This window comes from Podarcis tiliguerta (genome assembly GCF_965153285.1).
Source record: "Podarcis tiliguerta genome assembly, chromosome: 9".
In the NCBI taxonomy this organism is placed as follows: domain Eukaryota; kingdom Metazoa; phylum Chordata; class Lepidosauria; order Squamata; family Lacertidae; genus Podarcis; species Podarcis tiliguerta.
The window spans coordinates 74,550,910-74,563,630 of NC_139542.1; the positions used below are offsets into that span (position 1 = coordinate 74,550,910).

General features: G+C 46.0%; 1 protein-coding gene across 5 annotated transcripts in view; it reads left to right on the forward strand.

The window, feature by feature from the left end:
• The first annotated feature begins 808 nt into the window (after nt 1-808).
• The window catches only part of UBE2Q2 (ubiquitin conjugating enzyme E2 Q2), a 38,597-nt gene continuing 26,684 nt past the window's right edge, over nt 809-12,721 (forward strand). For 2 of the 5 annotated variants that reach the window (XM_083399101.1, XM_083399102.1), the window contains exon 1: nt 810-1,148. In XM_083399101.1, coding sequence (XP_083255227.1) covers nt 876-1,148 — 273 coding nt within the window. In that variant the 5' untranslated portion in view covers nt 810-875. Of the gene's footprint in view, nt 1,149-12,721 lie in introns of all 5 variants that reach the window. The other 3 variants (XM_083399103.1, XM_083399104.1, XM_083399105.1) reach the window with 2 other exon arrangements.

Consider the following 12,721-nt stretch of genomic DNA (forward strand, 5'->3'; position numbering starts at 1 on the left):
AAAAAAGGAGATTGGAGAAGAGATAGGATGGCCATCTTCAAATGGCTGTCACATGATGGATGGAGCAAACTTGTTTTCTCCTGCTTGGGGGAGGCTTCAAGTTATAAGACTAAACCTCACTTAAGAACTTTCTGACAGTAAGAGCTGTTCGACGGTGGAATGGACTCCCTTGGGAGGCTGTGGAGATTTTTAAGCAGAGGTTGGATGGCCATCTGTCCTGGATGCTTTTCATCCAGGAGTTGGACTAGAATCTAGATGACCCAGCTCTGTGATTCTGTAACATTTCCACTCCACGGAAAGCCCGACCCCTTCTTCGAACCCCTCATCTGTTTCGTTTCAGCTTCGTGGGGCTTCCGACCTCCTCCCCGTCTCCCCCCGAAACAGCGAAACAGCCCGGCCTCCTCCTCCTCGTTCCCGCCCCCCGGGAGAGACCCCTTGTGATGCTGTGGGGAAGGCGGTGCGCTGCCTGCTCCTGGGGGTCGGCCCAAACCCTGCCCCGTGGGTGGGTCTGACCCTGCCTGGGAGGAAGGGGCCGGCCCAGCAAGAGGGCGAGCCAGCCAGCCAGCCAGAGAGCGAGCCAGCGAGGAGCACGGAGACCAGCCGCCCCGGCCTAGTCCTCCAGAGCCACAAGTCGGCCGGCCGGCGGAGAGCGCGGCTTCCCTCAGCGCGCCGGCTTCCCTCAGCGCAGCGGGCCGAGGCGGCGGCGGTGTTTGCGCTGCTCCACGGCGGGCGGGGACCTCCCGCGGGGCCGGCCGGCTTCGGCGAGGCGCCCCCGCCGCCCTCGAGGCCGAGCCGCAAGCGCAGGCCGGGCGGCAGCGAGGCGGTCGGGCAGGCAAGGCAGGCCGCGGCCGGCGGGCCCCGGAGATGCGGCCAGGATGTCTGTGTCAGGGCTGAAGGCCGAGCTGAAGCTGCTCGAGTCCATCTTCGACAAGGACCACGAGCGCTTCCGCATCGTCTCCTGGAAGCTCGACGAGCTCCACTGCCAGTTCGTGCTGCTCCCCGCCGCCGCCGCCGCCACGGCCCCGACCACCCCCGCCGGCCCCGCCACGGCCGCCGCCAGCAGCCCCGCCAGCGCCGGGGGAGGCAGCCTCCCCGCGCCGCTGCCCCCGCCGCCGCCGCCGCCGCTCACCATCCACTGCAACATCACGGTGGGTGCCGCCGCCGCCGCCGCGCCTCGGGGGGCCAAGGGGAGCCGCGGGAGGCCTCATACCCTGCGGGGGGGGGACTGAGGGGGGGTTTGCCCAGCTTCGTTTTGCATTTCTACCTCCCCCCTTGACCCGGGTCTCCCCTTCCTCATCCTCACAACAGCCCTGCGATGTAGGGTAGGCCGAGGGCGGCTCGGCTCCCCCGGAGCTTCTTGCCCCAGTGGGTATTGGAACCCCCGTCTGCAGGGGAGGGAGAGTTCCTCTGGAGAATTGCTCCGGGTCAGCTAAGGAGGGTCAGGAGCACCTAGGAGGGAAGAGGGGCTCTGGCTGCCTCCCCGCTGCCCCCCAGGAGTGTGAGAAACCGGGTACCCTGTAAGGGGTGAAGGCAGCCCAGGAGTTGAGGACTGGGGCTTCCTTCCTTTCTCTGTTCTCTTTTTGCATTTATATCCCAACCTGTTCCTCCCAAGGAGCACAAGGTGGGGTACCTGGCTCTCCCTGGTGCAACAACCCTGTGCCTGGATTAGAGGGCAGAGGCAGTGCTTGGCCCAAGGGTCACCAAGTGAGATTTGAACGCTGGTCTCTCCCACTACACTGCACTGGCTCTTTCGCCTGTTTGCCCAAATATTCAGAAGAGGGGTAATTCTCCAGGATGTGGGGTGAGGAGCACCCAGGAGGGCTGGTGGGTGCTGTGTCCTCAGCCCAGCTAGTGAGGAAGCAGGAGCCTTGCTAGAAGGGGCAGGAGGTGGGGAACAGTCCAAGGATTGAGAAATGGGGTTGGGAGGTGGCCATAGCCACAGGTTTGGGACATACCCTTCAAGGGACCTGGGGGATTATTAATTTGAGACAGGCTGGGTTTACTATGCCAGGGAGAAATCCTGGGAGTTGGAGACGGGGGCTGGCCCAGGTTTGGGCTTGTCACTTTGGGAAATAAGAGTTCTGCTGGGGGGGGGGGCACCCCACAGTGGTTTGATTTGGCCTCCTGGAAAAGGGAGCTTTGGGGACTGGGAGCAGGAGGCAGCCCAAGGGTCAGGGTGGGGTAGAGAGCCATGAGCTCAGGTTGTGAGGCTGAGTCACTCCAGAGTCTGCAGAAGGCCTCAATTTCTGGGGATTAGAATGAGACTGGTGATGGTCCAACCCTTTTTTGACATAATTTTTTATTGATTTTCATACAATTTAACAAATTCAGTTTTCATACAATGTTCCCTTTGCATTTTGATTTCCCATCCTCACTTCCATGATGTTTCTGTTCAAATCCTTTGATCTACTGCCTTAGTTATAATACATATTTCTATAACATATATCCTGCATTACATTCCTTTATTGTTCTTATTCCTTTGCTTATATTTCCAGTTCTGCCTGTGATTTCATTTGGCTATAATATTTTATCAGATAGTCTAAAAATTGCCTCCACTCTTCCACAAACATTTTATCTCTTTGGTCTCTTATTTTTGCCATCTCCATAGAGTCTAAATCTCCTCTTTTGTTGGAACTTCTGTCCATTTCTGCATATACAATATTCTGGTTGCAGTGGAAGTATACATAAAAATTTAACCAACTTTTTTGAGACCTCTGCCCCAATTATTCCCAAAAGAAATGCTTCAGGCTTTTGGGGGATGACTGTTTTAAAGATCTTTTTTAATTCATTGTGTATCATCTCCCAAAAGCTTGTTGTTTTTTTACAAGTCCACCACACATGAAATAACCATTGGGACTGTTTTCATTTCCAACATTTACTTGATATAGTCTTATACATTTTAGCCAGTTTGTTAGGTATTAAATACCATCTGTATATCATTTTCAAATAGTTTTCCTTTAATGTGTAACAAGCAGTAAATTTCATATCTACTTTCCACAACTTTTCCCATACAGCCATATCAATATTATGTCCCAAATCTTTTAGCCCAGTGTATCATTGCAGACTTAACCAATTTGTCTTTCGTTTCCCATTCTAATAACATTTTGTACATTTTCAAAATCATTTTTCCTTTACCTTTTAACAGTGTTAATTCAGATTCAGATCTTTGGTCTGCAGTCATACCTCGGGTTGAAGTTGATTCGGGTTAAGCGTTTTCGGGTTGTGCTCTGTGGCGACCCGGAAGTAATGGAACGCATTACTTCCGGGTTTCGCCGCGTGTGCAGACTGTCAAAATGACGTCACACACATGCGCAGAAGCGGTGAATCGTGACGCGTGCAGACGCGGGTTGCGTTCGCTTCAGGATGTGAACGGGGCTCCAGAACGGATCCCGTTCGTATCCAGAGGTACCACTGTATAAAGCCATATGTCCTATTTTTCTTACATAGTTCATTTACTTGATGATATTAGAGCCATCCCATCACTCACTTTTGGACTTCTTGTTGTTTCAACTCACAACAGTCTCCAGAAAACCTTAATATGTAAAACCTCTATATGTACCCCATTTTGCTTCCACATTCAATTTTTTTTGTGCACATGCCTCTATTGGAGATAACCACAATGGTGTTTTCCTTTCAAATAAATTTTTATATCGGGTTCACACACTACTTGTGATTTAAAAATTCTTTGTGAACCTTACCCTTCTCATACCATAAATATGCATGCCACCCAAACCTTCTAGATCAAATAACACAGTGGTGTCCAAACCTTTTTCAAAGAGGGCCAGATTTGATGAAGTGAAGGGCCATGAGGGCCAACCAAAGTTGTTGACCCTTTTTTTAAGGACTGAAGTTGTTGAGGTTTTTTTTAAGGAAAGAAACTGCCAATGGGGCCAGATTAAACCAACCGGCGGGCTGGATTAGGCCCCTGAAGCGGACTTTGGACATACCTGAAATAACCTATTGTTTTTCAGTACCAGCCATTCCCTCTTCCAACTCATACAGGCAGCTTTATAACATAGTTTTAAGTCTGGCAGTGAAAATCCTCCTCTTTCTTTAGCATCAGTTAATATTTTAAATTTAATCCTGTTTTCTTCCCCATCCCAGACTTTTGGACCTTGCCATTCTAGAGAAAGGGTTGGGGGAGGCATCCTTTCTTGAGGTAGGGAAGATTGATATAGGGTAGATGAGGAGGGGTGATTTCTTATGTTACTCTAGGGCTTGCTTAGTTATGGGGTGGCAGGCGGGGAGGCAGAGAGTCATTCCTAATGAAGCAGAGAAGAAAAGACACCCAAGGTTCTTATCTCTTCCTGTTGCAGTCAGATGAGCTGGTGGCTCATCCGTAGCTATGGGGGGGGGGGGGATGACGACTAGCCAGGTATTATGTCCCAGAGGGGCACCATTGAGGCTCCCAGCCTGTGTGTGTGTGTGTATTCTAGGTGTTCCAAACTGGGTCTTTGAAGCATGGGGTGGGTGGGTGTGCGCGTGCGCACCTAAGATCAATAGTCCTGTGGTGGAGCATACATGGGGGCTACTCCCAGAAGATCAGGTGGCGACAAGGGAGGCTCTGTTGAGGCTGTGTTCTTAAATATGAAGGGAACTATGTTACTACCATCCGGATCTCACATGGCTACACTTGGTTTTTTGTGTGTAAATTCTGAAACTTCATAGTGTAAAAACTTACTACTCAGAACTTCATTTTCTCCTTCAAAGTTGAACAGTTATCCCTTTGTTAATTTGTGTTTTAGAACCTTTCTTTGCTCGCAGTAGGCATATTGCCTCTCTTTCCCTCTTTGTTTTTCCCTTTGTTTTCTCTCTGGAAATATTATTTGCATTACTGAAGTTTTGGGAAGGGCAGTCTGAAAGGAAATGTACTTCCCTCCTCTTCAGCCATTCAACTTCTTTAAGTATAGGAGTGCTTGCAACAGACAGCTTTGACAAAAGAAGCCAGAAGATTTTGTTTCTTTAAATTGAAACAAAAGTGTTGCAGGGCGGGTATGTGTGTGTGAGAGAGAGAGAGCAGAACAGAACGTGGGCAAAGTGCTCCTTCCTGATTAGTTGGAAGTTAGATTAAGTAATTCCTCTCCACCCATGATAGGTGGAAGCCCAGAGAGAACAAGGAGTGTGCCCATATTGTTGAATGTGTGACCTGCTTTTAAAACAAGGCATGAGCTGAGTAACTTGCCTCTCCACCAGCTGAGGAGGTACTAGCTTGAAAGCAAGTCAGGAATTCTCTGTTTGGAGTAAAAAGGTAAAAGGTAAGGGATCCCTGGATGATTAAGTCCAGTCTGGACTGTGGGGTGCGGCGCTCATCTCGCTTTCAGGCTGAGGGAGCCAGTGTTTGTCCACAGACAACTTTCTGGGTCATGACTAAACTGCTTCTGGTGCAACGGGACACTGCGAGGGAAGCCAGAGCACATAGAAACACCATTTATCTTCCTTCAGCATAGTAATACCTCAGTTTTCGAATATCTTGGAAGTCGAACGTTTTGGTTTTTGAACATGTTGGAAGTCGAACGTTTCGGTTTTCAAACACCGAAAACCCAGACGTAGCTCTGTCCCAGGATTGCTGAAGAAAGCAGATCACTTAAGGAAAAAACCCACTTGAAGAGAGGTGGGCAAGGTAGAAGGCTAGAGTTGCCCCCTGGCCAGATTTCTCTGCCATTAAACCCACACTCTGCTACTGGTTCTCTCTCTCCTCTGGGAAACTATATGTATTGAATTTCTGCTTCCTATTCAGCTTTTAAAGGTGTAGGAGCCCTACTAGAAAGAAATGGGTAGCAACCCAATGTAGGACCATGAAGGGCTATGAGCTGGGAACATTTTCCTTAATGTTTATAGATTTAGAGCCCACCTGTTTAAAAGACAACTTTCTCATAAGGAAAGCACACAGATATATCACTCAGACTGTTATGTCGTATAACTATATATACACACACATACATAAAAACATAAAGCGGAGCACTAAAATTAAAAGTTCTAATGAACATGCAGGCAATGAAACACATTAAAATAAAATCAGCCGCAGCCGAACCTTAGAATTATAATGCAACCACAATAAAACAGCATCACAGATTGCAGGTCCAATTAAAATAATTACAAAAAGGCCACAGTTAACAAATAAGTTTTCAAGGTCCATTTGAAGCAATGGAGCCTGTCTGATCACGCTTGGGGAAAAAGTTATTTAGATACAGCATGCAAATTTACTACTTTTGTAATATGACATAAATTTAAAATTTGATTTCCCCCCACCCCGTTTCAGTTTGTTTGGTCTATATACTAAGCATCAAAGGTGAGTAAGAGCAGAGGTACACAAGTTTGAAACCATCAAAAGATTTATCAGCCAAAAACTAACACTAGAGTTACAGGATTTGATAAACCCTTGTAGGAGTGGTAGGTACCTCTTGATGGGAGCCACTAGTGCAGCCTACTGAATCCTGAATTGCCACACACCATAGTAGTTCCCGCCCCTTTTGAAGTTTTCTTCTCCCACAAGGCAAATGTCATATGGTTCCTATTGTGTACATATTGTTGTACGCTGCCTTGATAGTTTATATGAAGGCAGGATATAAATGCTATTATACATAAATTTAAATTAATGTTGGCTAACAGCTTGCCACCCCTACTGGTAAAACAGCCCTGTGACACTCAGCTGTGAAGTGGCATAACTCTTTTTGCAGGCTTGCATGTTGGTGCCATACCTTCCTGCAAAGCTGTAAACATTCTAGGAATTCAATGCCACTGGTAAACTGGCAAAGGGTTTTGAGCCAGCAGTCCTATGCACACTTCAAAGTAAGCCTCAGTGAAATTGGTGGAGCTTGTTTCTGATTAAACACAGATAGGATCAGGTTACATGTTGGTTGAAATGGCTGGGCTTCCTTGATGAGTCTTGCTTATTTTGTGGAAGAAGAGGAGACAGTAAGTTCATGCCAACAACCGTTCATTTCTCCTGTCCTAAATATGCCCAGGGTGGGAAGGAGCAGTTGTGGTGATGCTGATGGCTTACTGTCATTGTGTAGGAGAAACTGAAAAGGTCCCTGCTTGCTTGCAGTGTGTTAGGACTGTAGTTTTATAGAACTAATGCTCAACTTGGCTCAGTGCTGTTTTAATGTGACGTGATGAAAGTGAGCTCTTTCAGATAGGAAAAACTCAGGATTGTTCTATACAAACATAGAAATTCTAGCCATGTCAAGCTGCTCTGCAGACTAAATATCAACCATCGCTGTTGTAGGAATGCAGAAACTCTGCTTCTCTTTGTGTAGGAGAGGAATCCCTATTGGATCTTAACTGGCTGAGATCCTTTATTCCAGCCTTCCCCAACCTGGTGCCCTCCAGCTGTGTTGGACTTCAGCTTCCATCAGCCCCAGCCAAGGGAGCAATGGAAATCTCCACCATATTTGGGAATTTGCTAGTTACACTTCTCTTAGGTACTCAAACTGAAGATGTTCTAGCTCCCTGCTAGGAGTTACCTTTGGCCTTGTCATCTTTCTTATACAGAAAGCAAAAGGTGAACTTTTAATATACTGCAATATTAATCTTTAATGGAGGCATATCCCAATATTTACTCCCGCAAATCCATATTGTGAACAATCCTTGAATTGTAGTCTACCAGTGGACCACAATGTGTGTCTGATTTGCCCCTAAACATAATTGTAGAACTGGGGTGGGACAGTGTATGATGTCAAATAATAGGCAGAGGACTTGGGGACAAATATGGTGAAAACTGGAATGGCAGAGATGAGAGTAGTGGTAGCTCCCCGCCCCCTTGTTTTCCTGTTGATCCAGGAATGAGAGAGCTGACAAGTCAGCACTTCACTTAAAAAAAGGCTGCAGGGAACAATGCTGTGATACAGATTATTATTATTATTATTATTATTATTATTATTAAAAACCCTGCCTTTACTCCAAGAAACTCAGGTTGGTTCCCCCTGTTTTATCCTTGCAAGAACCCTTGGAGTGTAGGTTAGTGACTGGTGCAAGGTCATCTAGTTAGCTTTGTGACTGGATGGGCATTTGAACCTGAGTCTCCCTGGTTGTGTTCCAAGACTTGTCCACTGGCTCATACCAGTTCTGCCAACCTGATCCAGAAAACAGTGCAAGAAACACATCTGAAACATAATGATGAGGTAGCCATTATTGTTTACTACCAGAAATATAAGTTCAGCTCCCTGATTTAAGCAGCCATAACCATTTATTTGACTTGGATTGTGGTTCTAAACCCATTGAACCAAAGTTGGGTTTATTTCTGAGTCAAGAGCCAAGTAAGTGTGCTGACACCATAAACAGGTATATTATGCTAAAAAGCTTTCACTGTCTGGCAGCCACACTTAACAGCACGAAGCCCTGTGAGTCCCATGAGGGTCTCAAGAGCGAAAGGAGTCAATAGTCTTGAGGTGCCTGTTGTTCCTCCCCTGCCAAGGGGCCTGCGCACTAGAACTTGAGTGCCATGTCAGGCACCTGCCCTACTTTGGGAAAAGCTGACTTAAGCTGTTCTTGGGACTTCCTTCGCAATGTCAGCGTGCCTTTGGTGCAGAGGTGTCGTACTGTTTACAGCAAACAAGATGTACTTTAGCTCATGCTGCTTCAAGAGGGAATTGTCCGTTCTGCCTGGAACTACTGTCCCTGCTACACAGAATTGTGTTTGTATGTGGTCCTTACGCAATAAACAGATGAAGGCGTTGACACACTGGATAATTGAAAATGGCTGTGCCAGCTTGTCATAGGCAGTTAGACTCATTTTATGCCATGGGGTGTAATTCTGATGTTGTGTTCTTTTTTTCCATGGCCAGTAAGGCATTTTGGGGCATAGGACTAGTGGCAGCAGCTGGCCATCTGAGTGTTTACTGGCCCAGGGTGACCTGCATCATGATCACATAGCCAAAAGTTGGGGAATTCATCTTCTTCATAAGAGGAGACTCCTGGAGGTAGTTTGTGTGAACCCAAAGGCTTGATAGTTTGTAGGCAGCATCAGTAGTACTATAGAGCTCGGAGTTGCAGTAATTCCCCTTCAGAGGTGTAAAGCAATCTGTAAAAGCTGCCTTGATTGTTTCTGCACCTACCCCAAAACAGATATTGACATGTCTTTACAGAACTTTAGTTTATGGTTGCCATCAATTTTGATTTTAATTAATTTTTTATAATGTTTTTATAATGTTGCACTATTTTAGTGTTGTTAGCCGCCCTGAGCCCGGCTTCGGCTGGGGAGGGCGGGATATAAATAAAATTTATTATTATTATTATTATTATTATTATTATTATTATTATTATTATGTTTACTTATACCTGTATTTACCTATACCCGTAGGAAGGGGAGATATTTTCTGCATTCTAAACTTCCTCTGTGGACTGGAGTAGGTATTATCAACTTGTTTTTTTGGCAGAAGCCTCTGGGCCTCCATAGAACTGCACAGTGAAGAAATGCAGGTATTAAATGCAGAGCTCTCTCCCCCGCCTCACTCCAAAGGAAGGAGTGGGCAATTGCTAGCTGATAATAAATATCCATTCTTCCTGCCTCTCTTCCACAAGGGAGGGAAGCTAAAGGAGACTTACAGTGTTCACAGTCATTTCCCATCCAAGCACAGACCAGACTCCATATACCTTCTGACCATAGTTAATTGTCTGACACCCTAAATAGCTCCTGCTTCCTTCAACATGTTTTAATAAATAGCAAGCATCCTAAATCACGGCAGGAGTCTTGCAAAATAAAAACTGGTGCCAAGCAACATGACCCATCTGCTTCTCATATAAACAGTGGAACATGGTGCAACCTATGGCAAAAACTGTGTGAATCTGTTCCCTTTTTGAAAACGGGAGACCGTCTTGACTTTTGCTAAGACCTGTGCTAAGCGTTACATGCTTCCTTTAGAAGGTCAGCATTCAAGTAGCAGAAATCCAGTATTAAGGGAAACAGGAACTCTTTGATCTAAAGGTGTGTAGAACTGTTGGTCATTAGGGATGTTTGTTTTAGAATATGCTAGTTTTGCAGAATAAACATGAGCTTTTGTTATGTCTTCAACGGGGGTTAGTTCTGATAAACAGCAGTTCATTTGTGGCTGGGCTGTACAGGAACAGTCTCTGTATAGATATTTCCCTGCACATAGGAAAGCATCTAAAACTCTTCCTTCTGATCTGTTTATTCCACTGTATGGAGGAGCATTTGATCATTTGGGTCCCCTATCTGCAATCTGATATAATGTATCGCAGAAACAGATTTAGCACATCCATCTGCTGTTTGTGACAAACTTGACAGATGTTTATCATACATATAGTAGCAAGGGAGTGGGGGAAGCAAGTTCACTAACAAAGCAAGGAGAGACCTTCTTGTGCTTGGTCATAATCCATTTTCAGATAGGATTTTTTGAGGATACATAATTAAAATAAAAATTTTGAGGGCCAGAAAGCAACATTTCTGTGCACAAGAAGCTGCCCAGTAGCAGACCTATCTGGCTTGTCTGCTGCTGCTGCTCCCCAGAGTGTTAGACAGAGGCTGCCTTTGAAGATTTTGCAGATTACAAGCACTGAAAACAGTCCTGCTGACCTGGGATTCTCTGCTCCAGTTGCCACATCTCTCTGGAGACAATTGCTTTGTGTCCCAAGTGAGCAGCTATTGGTAGATCTTCCACTTCTAGCCGTTAAGATACTGCATGTTAGACATTTACTAAGGGCCAAGTTAGACATAAGATGTGTGAATGCGTTTGATGCATATTTTTTAGCTGCCAGGGAGCAGGGCCTAGGCAGCATTGGAGCCAGAGCGAGGGGGGTGGATGAGTTTAATTCTCCCTCCCTGACAAAAAGTGGCAGCTCTGAAGGTGCTGTTTGCGTGCAGTCTCAAGGGAGCAACCTTTTGTTGTTGGGACAGTGGAAATGTTGAACTTTTCTTCCTTCTCCCCTGTGCTCCCAGTCTGTATTCATTACATTCCTGTCGGTCAGGCGTTGTGCCTGGTGTTCTCCTGAGCCTTCTCACTTTGGGGGTGCCGGTGTCCGCAGACTAGCAAACAAGCCTCAAGAGTTGCATTATAAATGAGGGTGAGCCTGGATTGTCTCTTGAATGTGGTACAAAGCCAAGCTGCTTTGGGTTTTTTTAAAAGCAAACAAATCTTATTTTAGGTTTGCATTGATTCTTTCCTTTTAGCATTAGGCCTGACATCTCATTTAGGAAGAGTGTGTGTATGTCTGAGATGACATACTTTTCTGATTGGAATGAGGGTTGTTTTTGAGTTCCTTCGAGATAGGTTAGTCCCATATCTTTTTAGCCACGCTTAACCTGTTCAGTTTTTATATAATTACTTACTGGAGTAATTAGTGGCTCAAGTATGGATTCTCCTCCAACAAATTCTGTTTCTCCAGTGAAGGTTTATGTATGGAGAGTATTAATTAGCATTGGGGAGGGTGAGGAAAGAACAAGAGGGAGCTAATTATGCCTGAAAGCTTCATCTGAAATGGAAAGAAGTGTTATATTAATTATTCCTATAAGAAATTTGCTGCTGTGAAAGTGGCCACATTCTGTGTTACCTTAGAAAAACCCTGTTAGGCTGAGGGGACAGTGTTTGGCCCAAGGCACTTTGGGGAGCTTCATGGCTATCCAGTGATTTTAATCTGTTTCCAGCATCCAAACCTTGCACCAGCCCTGCCCTGCTCTGGGATTCCTCATGCATTTATTAGTGCCATTTCTGAGCATAGGCTTGTAAATAACCACTCTAATTGGGATGGGATGAGACCTTGGAGGAGGAGCTCCGAATGGAATGCAAAGTCTCCTTTCAAGTTGGAGTCAGCCCCCTTCAAGCTGGATCTGGGACTCACTCCCTATCTCTGCTGCTGCTGCTCTGCTTTCTTTTACAGACCCTCCCCTGCTGGAGGGAAAAGGCTTCACCTTGGGGAAGTAGGCAAGAAGCAGTAGAGGGCTCACTTTGACACAGTTCTGAGTATTGTACCAGCCAGACGACAAGGAGTGAAGCAGGCACAAATTTTACTCTTGCTCATTCTCACTAAACCATAGTTTGACTTAGCTTTATGTGCAAACTGAGCTGGAGGCAAGGCCTGGGTGGCACAGTGGTTAACAATATCAAACTAGGTTGAAATCCTCACTCTGTTCTGAAGCTCACTGGGTTACCTCAGGCCAGCCTACTTCACAGAATTGTTGTGAGGCTAAGATTAGGAAGGGGAATCTGTTCACAGTTCTTATCTCTTTGGCGGGGGATAATGATGCATGGAGCACCCATTTTCGGCTAGGACTATGGGGCTCCTGGTGTTCACTGGTATGCTCAAAAAGCCAGTGGAGGGGTTGCACATCTCAAATTGGCCAGACGCAAACTGCTTCCTGCTGACTAGCAGGAACACTTACCTTCTGATTTTGGCCACAAATTACTACGATATGTAGGCAGGCAATTTTCCACACACACCCCTTGGCTAGTGGCTCATGTGAGCATAATTTGCACAACTGTCTTAGTGACCCTTTCCTAGAAGAAAGTGGTTGTACCCTCAGAAAAAGAAGGAAAAGTTGAGATGGTGGTTGAAGAAGTTGGTGCTTCTTCTCTTCAGGCAATTAGTTAAATCTTCATAGCCAAGTGTGCATCCTGCTTTGGAAAACAGTTGCCCACTCTACATAATTGACGTTCTGTGTCTGTCTGGAGCTGAGATGGGGAGCTGCAGAGATCTGCTTTATTGGTTTTTTAAAAAGCCTTCTTTCTCTCACCTTGATAATGGGACATACTTTATATTTTAACAG